At 44.3% G+C, this 21,084-nt stretch overlaps 1 protein-coding gene across 1 annotated transcript in view; it reads right to left on the reverse strand.

The window, feature by feature from the left end:
* The window catches only part of PLXNB2 (plexin B2), a 147,918-nt gene that overhangs the window by 49,177 nt on the left and 77,657 nt on the right, over window positions 1–21,084 (reverse strand). Inside the window, exons 11-15 of the mRNA XM_015411815.1 lie at window positions 15,665–15,800; window positions 6,897–7,115; window positions 5,966–6,142; window positions 4,341–4,477; window positions 1,635–1,735 (exon numbers count right to left, since the gene is read on the reverse strand). Of these exons, the coding sequence (XP_015267301.1) occupies window positions 1,635–1,735; window positions 4,341–4,477; window positions 5,966–6,142; window positions 6,897–7,115; window positions 15,665–15,800 (770 nt within the window). The remainder of the gene's footprint in view (window positions 1–1,634; window positions 1,736–4,340; window positions 4,478–5,965; window positions 6,143–6,896; window positions 7,116–15,664; window positions 15,801–21,084) is intronic.

Here is a 21,084-nt window from a genome sequence, read left to right on the forward strand (position 1 = left end):
GAGAGGAAGCTACTGAACCTACAAATGGAAAAAGCAAACAAAACTCTCAGATTCCAAGGGGTGGCTGAAATGGCAGGAGAAATTTTGAAAGATGTGGCAGCTGAGCTAATCGTTTTATCGCTCGGCAGTACACCGGCTGAAGCGCATGCAGAGATCGAGGTGAAATATCGATCCTACTCTAAATATATCAAACAAAACAACTTGCCGGGCGAGATTGTTGTCAAATTTCTCCGACGACAGACAAGAGATGATATTCTTAAAGCGACAGCAACCAAACCCCTACAACTGGGATCAGCAAACATCAGGGTCCTAAAGGACGTTCCATTTGAGGTCCGACAGAAAAGAAAAGCATATAAAGAGCTTATCTCAACACTTCAGATCAACCAGATTCAATATGCCTGGCTTTTTCCAGAGGGGGTGCAGTTCAAATACAAAGACAAAAGAGAAAAAATCGACTTGGTGTCCAAAGCAGAAGAATGGTTGAAGCGGTTTTTCGGATCAAAAGAGGAAGAGCAGCAAGACGGTGGAGGCCAGGCAGCCAGCCTGGAAGAGACGGATGGAGACCTAGTAGGAGCAGAAGGAGGCACGGCCAGAGAGGCATATGATTTACGACTAAGAGTTGCCAAGTAGCTCTTATGATCTAAAAGATTTATGAACGAACTGGATGAAATCTTTGTGCATACTGAGAAGAAATTAGACATTTACTAAAATGGACTCACTAATCTCCTTAATTCATTGACTTAAACGAAAGCTTTAATTTTTTATGACTAACTGTATACTAACTGTTAATGACCTTCCTTTCTTGGGTTTTTAGTTATAGTGTGGGTTCCTTTTCTTTTGTACTGTCTGTATTCTGGGGTTTGTTATTTCAGTTTGTTATTTTTTTTCCCTTCCCCCCCTTTCTCTCCCCCCCCTTTCCTATTTTTTCCTTTCTGTAGTCACGTAGGTGTAACAAAAATTAATAAAGCTACCCTGTTTTCAGGGGATTAAAAGAAAAAAAAGAACTAGGTTTGTATATTAATGATTCAGACAAATAATTTTCAATGGTGGCATGATCTGTACAAGCACTTTTATACCTTAAACACAAAAAACAACCAGACCCTGCATACAACTGAGCTTGCTTCCAAAGCACTGAAATCAATATGATTATGTGCTCTCATTCCAAAAATTGCAAAAAAGAGGAATGTATCTCTCTAGTTATACTTTACCAGATTTCTACACATATCTGCCTTATTACTTACATAAAAATTAAACTGTATTTGAACTTTACTGCCAAGTATTAGGATCAGATTAAAAAATTAACAGTGTGATTTCCTTACTGCGGCACAATCAGCTTACAACACTAGCAGAAGCACGTCAGGATGAAGACGCATGATATTCCCCAACTGCCAATTTAGTTGCTGGTACTTACTTTCCTTTCACATTGAAAATCTCATCAGATTCTTTTAAGCACTCTTTTTTATTGATGGCCTTTGCATCTAATTGCTTGAAGCCTATGCACTGTGTATTGTAATCAAGAACAGTTGCGCCTCCTGTGTATCCTCAGTAGACAGTTTAAGGCAGACAGTGGCAGAAGTACAGCACATCTTGTAATTTCTCTGGAGGGCCTGCAAGGAACTGGGCATCAGTCATACCTGTAAATTCCTTTTTGCACCGGTCTCTGACGCTTTCCTCCAAGCCTTCAAGTTGTGATTTAATTTTTTCGTATTCTCGTTCTGCTTGCTGACTTTTCCGTCTATAAGGAATAGAAACAGAGAGTACAGAAAAGTTATGGCCTGCAAAAATAAATCATTTTACAACAGAGCTGAACAAGAAGCCAGAGGGATCTTTAGAAGCACTGTCTTTTTTCCTCTTGATCTTTTAATGCCAAAGAAAGATAGAAGAAACAGGAAAACAACAGGCCAAATGTTTAAGGTGGCACAAAATCAGCATTGCTCAGTCCGTTTTATTGAATCAAAGACTGACTGAAAAATCTGCTCCAAGGAAGTGAATGTATCAATGTTCAGGAACACTGTTTATGCAAAGGAACTACCAGATGTCGAATGAAGTTGACTTGTAATTGCCACTGGCTCTTTTTATAGTTGTTTATTAGCTTACTCTGACAGGGGTTACTTTTTATCAATATGGTTCTTAATGACCAGGTTAATGCTGCTTTTCAATTGCTTGAATTGTAATTTAATTCATTCAATTTTATTTTTTTTAAAAAGGTGTCTACTTATATATAAGGTTGAACTGATTTCCACCAATTCCTCTTTCAGGACTTTGGAGAGCCCCCATCCCCAAAAGGTGCCGGTAGTCATTACCAGTGAGTACCACTACAAAACCTAGCAGTTCGAAAGCAAGAAATTGCAAGTAGATAAATAGGTACCACTTCAGTGGGAAGGTAACAGCGTTCCATGCGCCTTGGTGTTTAGTCATGCTGGCCACATGACCATGGAAATGTCTTCGGACAGCGCTGGCTCTTCGGCTTTGAAACGGAGATGAGCACCGCAACCCTAGAGTCGGATTCGACTGGCTTTCGAGCAAGTGAACCTTTACCTTTTTACCACTACAAAAAAGCCCTGGTTTCACTACTACTCCAATGATCAGTGAGTTCACTCTTGGCATTTTTTCTGACTGGGTGTTTTTAGGAGTTAACTGGAACCAATTTCAGCACATGGGTCTCCTGTGGTTACTACATTTGAAGCAACCCATAGCATATTGGTTCTGTTTAGGTGCAATGTTAAAACAACTTGTAGAAATTTCAACACCAGGACTGAAATCAAAACAGCTTTCCCTTTTAAAACGTTTGTTCCCTTTAAAATTATTCTTATAAAACAGTTTTCCTCTATGGAACCTCGTGTAAAATCAACATGTAATTCTGATGCTAAAAAAGTAGAAATCTAGTATCTTCAATAAATCTAATTCTCAACAAGGCCAAATATGTGGATACTTAAATCCAGAAACTGGAGGCATGAACAGACAAATCAGTTCTTTCTACTGACCTGAAAAACATCACAGGTGAGCAAAAAAATCATACACACACACACACACGTGTGTGTGTATGTGTAAAAATCCTCCAAACATTGGCATGTTAACCCCCCAATAATAGAAGCAGCACCTATAACTTTAAGAAATGAATGCTACTGTTCAACAGCAACCCCCATCACCAGAAAAAGCCAGTGTGGAACAGTGGTTAAAATTTCAGACTAGGCTCTAGGAGTCCCAGTTTCAAATCATCACTCTCCTGTGGATGCTTGCTGGGTGACATCAGGCCAGTTACAAATTCTCAGCCTATGCTACCTTACAGGGTTGTTGTGAAAGAAAAATGGAGGAGAGGAGAATCATAGATTCATAGAGTTGGAAGGGGCCATACAGACCATCTAATCCAACCCCCTGCCCAATGCAGGACCAGCCTAAAGCATCTCTGACAAATATTTGTTCAGCCTCTTCAGAGAGGCTGCTATGGGCCCCCTGGTTTGGGGCATAAATGAAATAATTAAATAATAAATACAGCAGAAGATGGGGAGGTAGATAAAAGTAGGAAGGCAGAAAGTAGGAAGGTGAGAAGGAAGCAGTGAAAGGTGAGGATATGGGGGTTGCCAGAAGGAGGAAAAGAGGAAATAGTGTAGAAAGGGAATACAGGGCCCAGTCTGGTGTGCAACTGGGCCACAGTTTTCCCAGGTACCGGGAAAACGGAAGACAGGGGCAAATAAAGGTATGCTTGGCTGGTGAGTGGGAAGGAGAGAAGGAAGCAGGAGGGGTTGGGGAGAGAGAGTGGGAGAGAAAATGAGATGCCCCCTGAAAATCCTTATGGGTCCCCTGCTTGTTTAACTACAATTATTTTCTGGAAAACTTACATACATTTTGTATTCAGTGTAATGCTAACCACTTGTTCTACAGAGGAAAACACTAAACCAGAATTGGCCCTTCACTTTGAAGTTATGCTAGTGAGTAGTAGATGCTCTTTCTTCTGGTACACAATACCATGCACGCAGACACATATACCCTTCAAAAATTGTATGTTAAGCTGCATAGTTCAGTATTTTACCACTTCAAAGGCACTTAGGCAGAAATGCTAAGCATATTCATCCATACAGCCTTCTCTTTAGTTTAGCATATAACTCTGTTTGCACAAAAATATACATAGCTCTGAGACATAAGATGAGAAAATTATGCTAGAAATATTTTGAAGCTACAAGATACAATATTGCATTTTCAAGCAAGTGCTGATGTTCAGAGGAGCAAGTCCGAATCACACACAGTCATTACATTAATTCTACTCTTGCTTTCCTCCAAACAAAGCAGTTTTCACCTGCACAGTTTTAAGCAAGGTCTGATGATGGAAAACCACATCTTACCTGTAGCAATAGATTGAGATGATGATAATGGCCACCATGGGAATCATTACTAATGGCAAAATCAGGCTCAGTGGTATGTCACTCACTTGGGTATATTCCACTCTTCCTAGGACCCATTCTTTGAAGCCAAATTTCACCTAAATAAATATTTAAACTTAGAAGGCTAACACAGAACCAGATCAGACAACAAGAGTAGTCCTAAGCAGGTCTACTCAGAATCCCACAGCTCTATTCAATAAGGGTTATTCCTGGGAAAGTGTTCCTAGAATGGCACTAGACTTAACAATACTTAGTCTTATGAATTCCCTCTCCCCTCTATTTAATTCATTTAAAACACTTCCATACTGCCTTTCCACTCAAATAGGGTCTCCAAGGAGGCAAACATCAAATCATTAAAAACATTAAAACAGCAAGACATTAAAACAGCTTTTAAATTATGATCATATATAAAATATTTAAACAATTCACTAAAACATATAAATACACAAACACAACAAAACCAGGGAAGAGGGCCAATAACAGTGAAGGAACGCCAAACAAAATCTTCACCTGCTGGCAGAAGACAACAATAGAGGGAGATAGACAAATTTCCCTAGAGAGGGAGTTTGAATGTTTTGGTGCCATGCCCAAGAAGGCTCTTTCTTGGGATGCCACCCATCCAATGAGATGGGGGGGGGGAGACACCCAAAGCAGGTCCACTGAAGATGACCAGAGTGGACACCTAGGTTCATATGCTAGCAGACGACTATATATAATATAGCCAATCAAATTCCTAGTTCCCACATAAATCCATTTCCTAATCTAGAGTAAACAACATTATTTATTAGCATTTCACATAAATAAATAATCTTCTGGTAGAATCCCAGGGCTTTGGGTAACTATTTCATTCACTCATTAATGATTACTGCATAAGAATTAAGAATAACTAACAAAGAGGAAGGGAAAGGAGGGCACAGATGGATGTTGGCTCTGTCCTAAATGTGGGAGAGGTGATGACAGGCACAAGCTATGCCTTCCCCATACCACTGGCCCCAGTGGTGCTGCTCTTGCCTCAGATGGTTGGCCTGGGTGCCAAGTCAAATGATCTGGTATGCTGCTGTTGGCCCATGTCCCAGGGGTTGTGTAATAGGGTTGCCATACCACTGGGAGCCGTGGGGTTTCCCCCACTTTCAGGGGCTTCAATCCGCCACCATCCACAGGGCTGGTGGGGGGAGCCCTGCCCTCAAACAGCTCCCTTGTGCCCAATGTAATGATGTCAACTGGGGGACGCTCTCGCACTTGGGTAAACACTCTATTGTAATCATAATTCCCCCCCTCAAATGCTAGCGGATTCCCCAGGTGATGGCACTGCAGTGTGTGCGCGCTTTGGGCTTCGAATATAAAAGAATCAAGCTAAAGGGGCCAGTGCTGCCTGGCTCTTAGCAAAAGGAAAGACCTGCTTGTCTGAATGCATTCTGCTCCAAGATAAGAACTGGCCAGTGGCAGACTGGTTTTCTTCTACAAATGCTCTGGGGAAACATCAATCATGTGGAAAGGACGACTCTTTATTAGGGCCACTTAAAGCAAGATATTCTGTGCACTGCCCTTTGTATCTGTTGCTAAAAACACAGACAAATGTGACATACGCTGAATTCTGGCAGGTTATTAACTGTATCTCTCTTCTGCCTTCTCTTTGGAGGGGGCTGCACTTCGGGTGGTTCACAGTATAAATCCTTCTCAGTCAGGGTTTTTATGATGCAGGGTTGTTCTCCCACAAATGCTTGAGCCTCTTCAATCGTCATGGCTTTGTTCAGATTACTGCCCTAGACAGGGGAAAAAACAGAATAAGACATTTTCCTGGTGCATGGGTATTGGAGGGGGAAGGTGGCTTAGACACTTAATGATTAGGACATTAATCTTGTATACAATTTTATATTAAAGGGCTAGAGCTAGGCTTGGTATCTGTGTGTAAAAGGGAAGAAACATCTTCAGGTAGTTGACATAAAAAAATAAACTGTTCTTTTATATAAACAAGCTGCTCTTACAAGACAAGGAGAGGGTCTTCATGTACAATGCCCAACACCTTTTCACTGAGGCAATAGGAGGTACAAAGCAGCTCTCAACTTGTCTGAAAATGGCTTGAAAGACATCAAATTTCAGATTTAAGAAGGCAGAGTGTTTCCCCCCCTTTAATCCTCATACAACCAGTTTTCCAAACAGTCAAAATGAACACAGCCTTCCTTTATTTATTTACTTCATTTATACCCCACTTTTCTCCACAATGAGCACCCAAAGCAGCTTACAACATTTTCCCCTTCTCCATTTTATCCTCATAACAATCCTGTGAAGCAGATTAAGCTGAGAGCAATTGACTGGCCCAAAGTCATCCAGCAAGCTTCTGTGACTGTGTGAGGATTTCAGTGTGGGTTTCCTAGATCCCAGTCCAACTCTTAAACCACTACATGATGCTAGCTTCTTATGCATCAAACTAAGTTTATACAGAGCAACATCCAATAAAAATAGGGAAGGGCTAAGCAAAAAGCAGGGCTTATTAATTCTTTTTCTTGACACATTTACCTTTGCATGAATCAGCTTGTTGACTTGCTTCTTGACACCATCTGTGAAGTTTTCAAAGGTTGGATCAGGAAAATATTGCAAAGGATCTTGCAATGTCTCTTCATACCCATCCATTTTAATAAGGGTAGCAATTCTATAGTTTTCTGGATCCTCCACAACTGATGGAGATAAGAAGACTATTGTTGTGTCATTCAATTTGGAGATAACTGTTCCATCAAACTGAAAAACAAAATGGAATATTAGATTTGATTAGAATATGTCATTTAATACAGAAAGTATGTCATTTATTACTTAATGAAGCAAATACAACAATGTCAGTTGTCACTTTCTGCTAGCTTTTTATATTCTTGGGTAGCATCTGATATTTTCTCCCTTTTTAAGTTGGTGAAATTACTCAGCGCAGATCAGTTTTGTTTCTCAAGCCGCAAAGCAAACAAAGCAACTCTGCAGTCTAAATATGAATGGTTTATTTTTGAGAGATTATGAAAGGTGGATACATTCCAGTGTACAAACAGAAGACTTGACATCATATTTCTGAATGCTAGTGACACATTTAAAATTGGAGTCCAAATCTGAGTTTCACTGTTGACCCAATAAGGTCATCACAATGAATAAATCTGGAGTATCTTTTTTGCATAGCCACAGCTTTGCTCATCTGAGCAGGGATTCTGCAGGTTCCACTCTGCAACTGGACAAGATTGATAACTGCCCATACAGGTGCATTTTCTGTTGTGACCCCACATTATAGAATGGCGCACCTGGTGAGGACAGGGAGTCTCCCTGTCTCCTGGCATTTCACAAACTATGCAAAATTGGCTGTTGTAGATTTTCTGGGTTGTATGGCCGTGGTCTTGGCATTCTAGGACCTGGCGTTTCACCAGTAGCTGTGACTGGCACCCTCAGAGATATAACACAGAAAGATGGAGTACTTTCTGTGTCTTGCATTATTCAAGAGGGCATTTTTACAAAGGTAATAGGGCTTTATTACAACAGAATTCATTCCAAAAGAACGCTTTAATAAAGGGAAAGCAACTGTGGATTATACCCCTGTACTATCTGTTGCTGTATGTATTATCCTACCATGTAATTTCTGCATCGTTTAATATGCTTTTTTCCCTCCTTGTGCAAGATTTTACTTGGTTTTACTTTCAACATCTTAATCCTATTACATTGCTTATTGGACATCCCATCCTATTGACTGTATTGATATACACCTTGAGTCTGACTGAGAAAGGCAGACTATAAACAAACAAATTAATAACTAATGATGATGTATGGTGGTCTACAGCCTAGGGAGCCATTAAAAAAGATCTTCAGAATGTGACAAACCTCAGATCCTGCTATATGGGGCATCAATTTAGAAAACACAGTTAAAATTCTGAGAGACTGAAAATATATATAGCAGGAAAGAATCTATTTATGTAATAAAACCTTTTAATCCTGGCTTTTGTGCTGTAAATGGTAAATTAAGGTAGCTTACAACACTAGCTGGAGCTAATAACTAGACCTTAAAACAAAGTTACACAAAATTTCAAATACTGGCAATAGCCACATCCACTATCAATTACAATGCTTACAGAACAGCGACAAAGAAGGGGCCCTCCTCCAAAATATTGTTTCAGAGATCTGGAAATTGGTCTGATGAATGGTTTTGATACAGGGCTTCAAACAGGTGGAGACTCTAAGGACCTGAGGTGGTACACAGGTTCATAATTGGAGAATGTGATGGGACAGTAAATGGTTAATGCTGTAACCTGGTCTGAGAATCTTGAGTAACAGGGGATTCAAATGGAATTCTTCAGTTGAGAGAGTCAGTTAGGACGGGCAGTTAAGAACCAGCCCCATAGCTAGGGACTTTTTTGGGAGGGGGCCATGGGGGGCCGGCAGCTAATTTAACCAAAAGTTTCAAGTAACTCTCCGGCGGCAGCGGCGGCAGGTCACATGCTCTCTCGGCTACTTTGCTGGGCGGGAGGATGAAGCAGGTGGGGGTGGGGGGTAGTTGAGGAAGATGGTGGCAGTGGCGGCAGTGGCAGCAGCGGCGGCAGTGGGCGTCCTCCTCCACTCCTCCCCCGCCCGGCGTGTCGCCTCTAGTCATGGAAGCCGGGAGGGAGTGCATGCCACGGGGGCAGCTCAGAGTGCAGGTAAAGAGTTGCCCCTTGGTGTCTCTGGTGCGCACTCTCCGCAGCTCCCTTAGAAAAACTCCCACGGGACTTGTTGGGGAGACTCGGGTGGTGGTGGGGGAGGCAGGCAGTTTTTAAAGCAGCCACACGCAGGCTGGAGTGCAGAGACTGGTCCTGTGGTTAAGAGAGGGTGGATGGTGAGGAAGAGAAGCCGGCAGGAGGTGGCAACAATTTGGCTGAGTTTAAAGGGGAGGGGAGTGTCGGAAGGTAGCTCTGGGGATGAAGGATTCCACTTCTCTGGAGTGCCCAAGGAGCTCAGTTGTCGGACAGCCAGGTTGGAGGCAGCGCAGGGCACAGGTGGCGAGTTGAGGCACTTCGGGGACAGCCCGGCAGGGAGGTGGCTGAGAAGAAACGTGAGGAGGCCGGGCCCCATGGGCACTGCATTAGCTACGGGCCTGTTAAGAACTGACAACTGGCTGAGAAAGAAGGCTAAGGGAGTGAGAGGATCAAGAAGGATCCCCATTCAAGCTTGAGGAAAATAGCTTCTAGGAAAGGGGGATGATCCCTATCTTGTCTGAAGGAGAGGATCAAGAAGGATCTTGAGTTAGGGAAATAGGAACCGTAGCCCATCCCTTAGCCCATCCCTAAGTAGGAAATAGCTCCTACAAGACGGGGGTGATCCCTAGCCTATGGATAAGGAAGGAAACTGGAACTTGTTTGAATGTCCCTGCCTTCATCAACTTTAGTGTCTGTTCGATCAAGAAGCTTATGCTAGTTTATATAAGAAAAAATGGCAAAGAAATCTCTCTCTGCAAGTTTTAAAGACCTGTCTGAATAACAGAAACAATTACTTCTTTGTGTCAAATTATCTGGCATTTATTTGTATACGAAGTTACCTCATTCCAGTTGTAAGTTCACTTCATAAGTCGTACACCTGATTCCAACCTGACATTCTCCTCTCAAAGTTAAATAAAACAGTTTGCTATTTTGAATGACCATCAGTCTCTTGTGTGCCATTATCAAACCAGAACAAAAATGATTTTTGTCTCTCTTCTCACTTCCCTAGGCTGGTTCAGCATCTAACAGTGTACATTCAAACAAATGGGTGAGACAGCCAGAGAAAAACAAAGAAGAAAAAGCAAAAAGGGGCTCCTTAGCCAAAAAGAAGATAAAGGGAAATCAACACCTCCTTAAATTGGACTTAGAAGCAAATGGGTGACCAATGAAATGAAACTGTTTCATGATGGCAGTAAGGTTTTCTCCAACACGTGAACAACCATATTCTGTAACAACTGAAGCTTTCAAATAATTTATTATGGTGACTCCAGATAGAGTGCATTGCAATAATTCAACCATGAAGCATGGATCAGTATAGTCAGATCAGTGGATTCCAGGAGGGGAACCAGTTTCCACAACAAGTGCAAATGGAAAAAAAAGAAACCACTCTTTGCTACTGCAATTATTTACAGTCTACCAATGATGCAGAATTCAACAAAACCCCTAAGCCAAGGGTGTGAAACATGCAACCCGGGAGCCAGATCAGGCTCCCGGAGGGCTTCCATCAGGCCCGCAGTGGAACTGACTATCTCCTGCTTCCAGTTCTGCTGCTGCTGCTGCATCATAGCTTGCTTCACCAGACTCTCTTAATCACTCAGCCATTTCATGTTTTAACCTGGGTCCTAGACTCAGAACTCTGAGCATGAGATTTCTGTGGTAAATGTTAATGAATCAAAAGTAGGTTTGCAGCTTACAGAGCTAATGTTTTAAGCATGTTTTTATTTTAAGTTAAAAAAAAACCCCTTTGTGTTTGTGTCCTTTATAAAGTTTATATCTCTGCTACCTGGCATTACATTTTATAACACACATGGCCCGGCCCAACAAGGTCTCATTTATGTCAGATCTGGCCCTCATAACAAGTGAGTTCGACACCCATGCCCTAAGCTCTTGTCTGAGGTTGTCAGTTTCAGTTCAACACCATCTAGTATGGACCAAGCGATCCCATCCATGGCAATCCCTTACAGACCATCATCACTTCTGCCTTACCTAGATTCACATTGTATCATGTTTGAAAACATTTTGATATTCTTAGGAGGCAACTGTAGTGTGCGTGCAAGTACAGCAAGTAAGATTGCTTGTATTTTGGGTACCTACAAGGTAAACATGACTTCAGTGGAAGGATGCTTCTAAACATATCCATTCAACCTACTGTCTCTGCCTCTGAGGCTACCCAGCCAGGATTACCAAGGGCTCTCTATTGCTTCAGACGTGACCACAGGCAAGGAAAAGGGAGAGGTAGTCATTCTGCAGCTTTCTCCTCTTCATGCTCTCACAGTCTGTAAGAAGACAGAGCTTATCCTTCCATAGCCTCAGCCAGCCAGATTTTAAATAGCTGGGAAGTTCTGATACTCATTCGTCCCCATTCCCATGCTCGTAGTACTTGCCAGTTACATCAGTGGCAAGGTCTCCTACTTTCACCAGGTTGTACAGTCCTGAGGAGGCTTCATTCTTTCAGGGCTCATTTGGTCCCTGCTGTTTCCATATTGCCATGGTGTAATGTATCTAGTCCCGAGTGCATGGCAGACTAGGGCTCCACATGAGCTTCGATCATGAGAACAATGGACTATGCGGATCCTCGCCTGCACCAATCAGAGGGCTAGGCTCCCAGCCGAGAGCCTGTGGAGCTCTCGGCCACTGTAAATAGCCTATCACGGTGTGGGGGTGTGTTTTGGGTGGTGATTTCACTGGGAATATAAGCTGGCCTGCGAGTCAGTTAAAGTTGTCTTGTTCTGCACTAATAAAAGTATGAGCGCTGTAATCACTCATCAGTCTCAGTACTTTTCACTGGCGATGAGGATGGAATTCATCCTCCCCTGAACGGAGACCACGAACCGAGCACTGCATTGAGTCTCTGCGCCGAGATCACCGCATGCTGCTTCGCCTCGTGCCGCATCTCCGGTTGCCGCTCATCGCACCGCTCCCAGCACCGAGCATCACACCGCTGACTCCGAGAGCAGCACCGCACCGCTCCTCGCCAACGATCGCTGCCACTGTTCCCGAGCATCTCCCCCATGTGGAATTGTAAGATGGCTGCCGCATCCGAGAGCCTCCCTGCTTTTGACATCTCCCAAGCATCGCAATGGGAAACCTGGCTGGAGACCCTCGAGAGCCATTTCACCATCCACGATGTAACCGATCCGGGTAAGAAGAAGGCATACCTCCTCCGGCACTGTGGTATGGAGGCCCATCTTCTACTGAAGGACCTGATAGTGCCCCGGCTGACCAAAGATGAGTCATACACCACTTTGGTCAAGGCAATTTCGGACCACCTGGCTCCCAAACCAACAAAATTTGTCGAGCGGATGGACTTTTTTGCAAAGGTCCAGGGCCACGCTGGGCCCCAGAATGAGCCTGGGAATCGTCCCACCGCCCTTGGTCAAGGTTGCACTTGGACTTTGTGGGACCATTCCAGGGGCAACTCTTCACCATCCTGGTGGATGCCTACAGCAAGTGGCTGGAGGTAGTCCCTGTGAACTCCACCTCCTCCAAAGCGGTGATCCGGGCTATGTGGCGGATCTTCAGTGCGCAGGGCATCCCCAACACATTAGTCATGGACAACGGGATGGCGTTCACGTCCAGCGAGTTCCAGGATTTCACCCGGTACTACGGGATCCGCCATGTCAGGTCTGCCCCCTTCCATCCTGTGACCAACAACCAAGTGGAGCGCATGGTCAGGATGACCAAAGACGCACCCCGCTGCTTGGACTCAAAGGACTGGGACTATAAGCTGGCTGCCTTTCTTTTTGGCCAGTGAACTACACCCCACACCACGACGGGGCACAGCCCGGCAGAACTCTTCCTAGATCACCGCCTAACGACCCGGCTGGACTGCCTCCACCCAGACCACACTCCTGAAGAAGCACCGGCCACTGAATCTCATGAAGCAGCTAGGGGATTTTTTCCAGAGGATCCCGTGTACGCCAAAAATTATGCATGGGGTCCAGCCTGGATTCCGGTTCAAGTGGTAAGAATCAAGGGGCCAAGATCGTACGAGGTCTGCAGTGAGGACAGGCAAATCCTACACCACCATACTGACCAGCTGAGCTGGCAGATGCTGCCCTTGGACCCTGAAGAATATGAGACCCAGGATGCCCCAGAAGCCTCAGCGCCACCACAGCCGTCACCCATGGCAGCACCGCCAACAGCAACGCTCGTTCACCTTCCCTCTGGCACCCACAAGGACAACAACCCCACTACCAGTGGGGCGCCATCATCGGACCCTGCTACGCTGCCCCCGGCCAGCACTCCACCTAGTACATCAGCGGCGGCTCCAGCCACGGCCCCCCAAACTTCGCCGCTCTGCCCGCACCAGGAAAGCACCGGCACACCTCAAGGACTTTATTTGTGGGTGTGTTGTGGACCAAGGGGGGAGGGGTGTAGTGGCAGCCAGGGGTTTCTTCCCGAAGGATCCCGCGTACACATGGAACTACGCCCGGGGACCAGCCTGGATTCCGGCACAAGTCATACGAGTTAAGGGCCCAAGATTGTATGAGGTCTTGTATGAAGATGGGCAGATTCTACACCGGCACATCGACCAGCTACGCTGCCGGACGATGCCATTGGACCCCGAGGACTTGGACATGGCCGAGGCCCTGGAGACCTCACCCTGGACACAACCACCGGCGGCCGAGCCCCGGCCTCTTCCCTTGGTCGAACCCGAGTCACCTCTTCCAGAGACACCGAGGACGCCGGCACTGCCGCCTCCAGCGCCTCTTTCGGCTAGCTCGCCTCTGAGGGCTGCAGGGGTGGAGGCCACAACAGGTCCCGAACTTCACAGCTCTACCCGCACCAGGAAGTTACCTGCCCACCTGAAGGACTTTGTCTGTGCGTGCATTGCGGACCAAGGGGGGAGGTGTGTAATGTATTCAGTCCAGACCACGTGGCCTGCTTTGACTCCACGCGGTCAGGCACAAATGTCGAGCTTTGCTCCAAGAGACAATGGACGATGCGGATCCTAGCCCGCTCCAATCAGGGGGCTAGGTTCCCGGCCGAGAGCCTATGGGACTCTCGGGTACTGTAAATAACCTATTGGGAAGTGGGTGTGTGTGTTTTGGGTGGCGGTTTCTCGGGGAATATAAGATGGCCTGCTAGCCGGCCAAAGTTGTCTTGTTCCGGATCGAATAAAGTACGCTTTGCAGAAATCACTCTCCGTCCGCGTACTTTTCATTCTTCTTCTTTTTCGGAGGGAAGGAGGGTGGATTCTTCTGACAAGCACAATGTACGATGAGATTATTTTGCCTTATTCTGAATTTCTCTGTTCCTATCTGGATTTATTTTCTTCCAAAAAGACCCTGATTAGGAATTAAAACACGTCCTTATACCTTGGAGAGTGGAGTGCAGATGCCAAATGATAAGAGCGCACATTGGTAATGAGACAGGAAAACTAGTTCTCAATTCAGTCCAGAAGGATGCATTGTCTTGAGGTTCATTATCAATTGCAATTCAGCAGCCTCTCTTTCTAACCTCACTTTGAAATTTCTTTGTAAGAGCACTGCTACTCTTAGGTCACCAACTGAATGTTCTGGTTTCTAATATCAGACTTATATCAATTTATTCTTTGCATCCTCCTGGACTGAATCCTCCTGGATGGAATTGAGACCTATGTTTCCTGTCTCATTACCAAAACTGGTATCTCCACACCTACTACTCCTCTGCATATCACACCTAATCTAATCAAGCCTGCTATTGGCATTCACCTGCTATTGGCATTTGACATCTGAAATCACCTTTTTCGTGCTTTTATGCACTTTTATGCTTCCCTGTTCTATAGGCTGGTTTTAATGGATGTTAATTTTAATGATTTTATGTTTATCTTTTGTGTTGCGAGCTGTCTTAAGCAGGTCTCTGAAGAGGCAGCCTATAAATGTTTTAAATAAATAGCTTCTAAATAAACACGGACACCTGCTTCTGTCCAAACAGCTGTTAACTCCTGCCTGGTATGGGCCTCTTCTTGTGTAGGTGATTTGGCCTTCTGGAACCTACACATAGACATTTATATTCCAACTGAACAATATGATCCTTAAATATTCTCTTTGAAACAACATACAAATACATTGATACAGAAGTAATGATGGAAGGTTAAAAAAACCCTTCAGCTTTTGGCAGTGCAAAATATCTGCAATAATTACACCAATGGTTTACACCAACAAACCCACAGAAATATGAATGTCTGAAAGCTCTGAGAGGTCCCAGTGAATGCTGACTAGCCTTGGATCATATCTGCTGCATGCTTTTAGTCACTCCTGCTATAATCAATTTAGCAATTTCAAGGCAGCTGATCATGCTGCCGTGAAGGTTTTCACTGGCTCATTTTTGCTTTTTATTATGCATTGATTGCTGTAGAATAGCCTCCTGAGTACCAAATTTAGCAAAGAGTACAAGATACAAACAAATTTATATCTGTTTTTGGAATACTCAGCATCATGTAGGATTACTAGTATTCACGTGTATATATCAAAAATTACTGTAACATTCCTGAGATGCCTTCAACAGGCTTATGAATGCATTAAAGCGAATGGAAACGTATCATTGACTTTTGGATATCCCAGGTAAAAAGCGAATACTTCTTTAGAAAGAAATGATAACTGTTACCTTTTGTGGATCTGGTACCTGCCTTCTCTTCCTCTTCTTTGATAAGAAATCCCCAAAAGGCTCAACCAAGACTTCCACAGAAAACTTCTGAATGATGTCAAAACCATTTCCAGTCACAGTAATTTTTCGTCCTCCACTGAAATTCAAGCACATAAAATAAAACAATGAATAATGAACTTCTGTTTCTACTCAGAAGCAAATGCAGGCAATTTTTCATTAGTTATTCTTAATTGGAAAACACAAGATGCTTCAACCTTACTGAAGCTTAGCAGGTCAGTGCTTGGATGGGAAATCCTGCACTAAGCTCCAAGGTGGAAGAAAGGTGGGACAGACATTTAATACCCATGCATTTTTAATACTCCCCTCCCTATGAGTTCTATCCACCATCTATTGTGCAGGGGAGGAGAACAGTTACAGAGACAAAGAATGCCTAACCTTACTCGTGCATTTTCTCCAGAAACATTTTAAAAAGTTATGCTTGTATCTACTTTTAATATCTGTTTTTGAATTTTGCTGCCTTATTTCTGTGTTCACCTTTAATAGGAGAAATGGACATAATACATACATCTCTGTCACACTACAAAGTACACGAGGCTTTGGTCAAACTTTGCTGTTTTCCTTCTCACTCAGGTGTTTTGTGTGGCTGGCCAGTCTTCCTCCTTGGTCTTTCTTTAGAAATTATTTTTCAAGTATATTTTTATCCCACCCTTCCATCAAGAAGCACGTCAATGTTCTCCCTTTTTTCACTTTATCTTCACAACTACTCTGTAAACTGAGGTTGACAAGAGTGACTGACTCAAGATCATTCAAATGAACTTCCTGGCTAAGGGGGATTTGAACCCTGGTCTCGCAAGATTTTTGTATGACACTTTAGCCATTACACCACACAGGTTCATCATTTTAATAACTCTGGCATAAGATATTCTGATGCGCAAGGCTTCATAAAATAAAACGTTTCTTAAAAAATTTGTGACCACATATCTTCCTCAAGACATTCTGAGTAGCATGAGGAACTATACCTGTCTCAGCTAGAATGGGGCTATTACTATGCCTGTCACGTTTTCTGTCCTCATTTTGTGTAACATCCATGATATTAGAGGGAGTGGGGAAAGGTGCAGAACATGTCCCCTCTCCACGGGATCTGGAAGGTGTCTCCTAGTGAGTGGAGATGCCAGGCTGCTTGGAAGCAGAACAGGATACACTTCTTGTTGGTGTCCATTGCAAACTGATCTATATTGGGCATGTCCCACTGATGGAAAATCAGGAAGAGAAAGTAGTTGTTCAGTTCCATCTTGTGAAGTGCTAGCAGGCCCATAGCCAAGATTTTTTCCTTCGGGGGTCAATTTTATTTTAAAGGGCAGTTAAGTTGACTAAATTAAAGTTAATCTAATTACCTCTGGCTGGAGCACACACCACGCTCTCCTCTCCTCTCTCTGGCTCACCTGCTTGTCAGTCGTCTACTTTAAAAGGTTATGTGCTGAAGATTCCTAGGTGGAATCACTACTACCACTAAGCCGGAACTGAGGAGTTAGCACTAGCAGTGATTCCACCTCGGCCTGGCTCAGGTGCCCGCTTGCCTTGCAGGTGGCTTTCCCGGGTGGGCGGCATGAGTAGAGCTCAGCACAGGGCCTCTCCGTGGTGCTGCCAAACCAGTTCCCTTCACACCAGCTGAGAGAAGGGAGCCCCGATGGTGAAGCGCACTTGCCTTTGGCCTCACTCGCAGAAATGTCCCAGGAAGAAGGCAGGCAGGAGTGCGCACCGCCCACCTCCAAAACACAACAAAGCCTTGATAAGGCTGGCATGTGAGCATGCATTCCCCCCTCCCCCAGGTGCCACAGAGAAGAGGTGAAGAAGCACCCAGCTGTGGCCCCTCACCTGCAGGCAGCCTGGACCGGCAAGGGATGCCTCACTTCTCTCTCCTCCCTCCCCTCTTCCCTACTCCAGAGCTCCCATCCAAGGAAGAGGGCCCAGGAGTCTGTTGAATAGAGGGGAAGGCAGGAACGGTCAACAAGAGAATGCAGTGGACCAGTCAGCTGGAGCCTGGAGAAGAAGAAGGTGGTGTAGGCAGGCCTAGGTGTGGTGGCAAGGCTACATTAAAATTTTAAAAATAAACATTATCATGGCTTTAAAGAAAGTGTTTTGTGGGGCATGGCATGTAATTAAGGGAACATGGCCCCAACATAACCCACTACAGCTGAGGAAACCTGCTATGTGGTTGCTGTTTCCTGCTATGTGCACCATTTGGATTGTAGACCCATGAAGAATGCATCATTCTCATATTTTGGATGCTAAATGGCATAAATTGATGAAGCTTTGCCTCCCTGTAGGTTGATACTGAACATTGCTGTTAGATTGTCTGTTGCTATCTGGATGTTCTTTCCCACTAGGTGTGATTGAAGGGCAGACAGGGCTAGGAAAATCACTTTAATTTCTAAGGTGTTTCTATGAAGTGACTTCTTGTGAGTGGACCAGACACTGCTGACTGAGAAGGCGTCTACAAGAACACCTAAAACTGACTGCAAAGCATCTGTAGTAAGAGTGACTTCTGGTGTGTGTGTGAATGAAACAGAGAAGAAATTTTGGGGAAGGGTCCACCATGACAGGGAGTGAATGTCATATCTTGAGGCATTCAATTTTTTGACAGAAGACATTGAAGACCCTTAGGAACCACAGTTGCAAGTTATGCATAAATAGGCAAGTGTATGAAACTACAGGTGTAGTAGATGCCCTTAGCTCTAGGAGGGCATTGGAAGAATATGGCCGGTTGCAGCCATAGGCAACTGGAATGGAATACTGCTAAACATATATCTTGGATTTTCGGGGGGGGGGCAGAAAGGCCTTCACCCTGGAGGAGTTCATTATTGTTCCTATAAAGAACACCCTTTAGGTGGCTTCTAATCTTGACTTTTTGAAGTTGACATGTAACTTGACCTTTAGGATCAGCTGGACATCTGATAAAAGTTTTACCTTGGAAACTGCTATGGTTAACCAGTCATTTAGAAAGGGTAGATTTCACACCTAACTAGTGCTATGACCTTGGTGAAAACCCTGGTGTGTAGCTAGCCTAAATGGTAAGACACTGTATTGCAGAAAGAGACTGCTACATTGGAAGTGGAGATATTTTTGAAAGTATGGCCTGATCCTTACATGGAAATAAGCATCTAGAGTCACAAACCATACACCCGGAAACAGTGAAGGAAGGACATCTGCAATAGATAACATTCTGCATTTTTTAATTGACAAAATTTTGTTCAAGTTTCTCAGGTTGAGTATTGATCTCATCGTCCCCTTTGTTTTTGACAGGTAGTACCTTGAGTAAAACCCTGTGTGTTGCACTTTCAAAGGCACTATTATGATTGACTTTTTGTTTAATATAGTTTCTACTTCTGCAAGAAGTTGAGGGGAAGGTTTTGATGGATTGCTGTAGGTGGAGAATGACTTGGAACTTTGAGGAACTTTATAGCATAACCCTTTGATACTATGGTTAGAACCCACTGATCTTTTTTTTTTTTTTTTTTGCAGGTAGGGAAATAGACAAGTCAGTTTATTAACATCGCTTTAGTCCAATCCGATAACCATCTTGTCTGGTCTTGTTGAGACACAAAGCTTAAAAAGAGAAACCACACAGCCTCAAAAGGAGTAGAATAAGAGCCTGATTCTGTATTTTGAATTTTTGTGGCCGCTTTTTCTAAAAGGCGCAAAACACAATTTTTTTGGTATCAATGGTCTATATGTAGTGGTACACTATATGTAGTGGTACAGTGGTATATGCTGTGGTACAAGACTGGTTGCCACCAGTCTTGACAAACTTCCTCCCATTTTATGCAGGAAAGATTTTGTTTCAGGTGCAGTCTGTAATTGTCAAAAACCTTGTTTGGAAGGTTGAGATGGTTTTGGGGATTGGGATCTGGATTTCCCCTTCTGAGAGGGGAATCTCGCTAGTGGAAGGTGTTGCCCTCTGCCTCTGTAAATTGCGATAACGCCTAAAATATTGTCTGGGCCTTTGAGGATTTAAAGGAAAATAAATTAGGCCTAAGATCTTGGCCATAAATTTGTTCTTCCTCATCTTAATGTTCCAGCCACCAGGCAGAGGACAAGCCTAATTTATAACAGGGTCTGACAGCAGGGGTTCTTTGGTCACAGTCTAGGGTCCAATAACACAATCAAAGGCAAAGAAGGCAGTCCAAGATCTCAGTCAAGGGACTCAGGGTATGTATTCCAAATGGTAGAGCCAAAAGCAGTCCAAGAGGCAGATAACAAGAATTGGCTCCAAAACAGGTCCAGCTTGTGGTGGAGTAGTTAGCAAGACTGCAGACAAGTTGATCTTGCAACCTTATATAGGGAGTTTCCCTACAGGTGCCACTGGTTGCCACTCTCCCCCACTACACCCAGTTTGGTGTAGTGGTTAAGTGTGCGGACTCTAATCTGGGAGAACCAGGTTTGATTCCCCACTCCTCTACTTGCACCTGCTGATGTGACCTTGGGTCAGTCACAAGCTCTGGCACAGCTGTTCCTGAAAGAGCAGTTTGTGTCAGAGTTCTCTCAGCCCCACCCACCTCACAGGGTGTCTGTTGTGGGGAGGGGGAGGAAAGGAGTTTGTAAGCCGCTCTGAGACTCCAAGTGAAGGATGGGGTATAAATCCAATCCCTTCTTCTTCTTCCCCTACAAACTGAGTCAGCCTAGGGTCCAAATCCTGTGGTGACTTAGTCTTTTCTAGCATTTCCTTAGCAGAAGGGAGGCTGCAGGCATGCACTCCTGCACTTAGTCCATGCCTCAGCCCTAGCCTTTCACCTCCTGTGCTCCTGGGATGGTTTGGGAGACTGTGGCCAGGGCCTTCAGACTGAAGAACCCGGCTGGCTCATGGGCAGTATTGGCGCTGGCTCAGGGTCTCTTTGGGCCCCCGCCTCACAAGAAGGGTCTTCCAAGGTGGGGCTTGGCAACAGGTTGTTGTCTTACTCTTCCTCCAATGAGGATGAGGGTGGTCCATGACACTTAGTGAGGAGCTCATCAATCTTACTACTAAACAGTTCAGTCCCATCAAAAGAGAGATCTTTGGCTGGATTTTCACTTGGAGTGGCATCAGATTAATATCATCGTGGCCAGACTGTGGGCTGCACAATCTGCTACACACTTGGCAGAGTAGGTCTGATGTTTGGAAAGTTTAAATGCTCTAAGTACCAGGAGCTTGGCAAGCTCGTGTTTCTCTTCTGGTACAAGGTCCAGATAGTGAACCATGCCATCCTACAAGAGCATGGTTTCTGGCTATTATGCATTTATTAAGTGGCAATTCTGAAGAACAAGGCAGAGCAGGCTTAGATCTTTTGGCCTTCTCCATCAAGTCTGGGCATAAATGCTAGGTATCTTTTGTTTCTCCCTTGAATAGAGTCTACTGCTAGGGAGTTGGCCACTGAATGCTGGAA

This window comes from Gekko japonicus, unplaced genomic scaffold (genome assembly GCF_001447785.1).
Source record: "Gekko japonicus isolate JY-2015 unplaced genomic scaffold, Gekko_japonicus_V1.1 scaffold283, whole genome shotgun sequence".
Taxonomy (NCBI): domain Eukaryota; kingdom Metazoa; phylum Chordata; class Lepidosauria; order Squamata; family Gekkonidae; genus Gekko; species Gekko japonicus.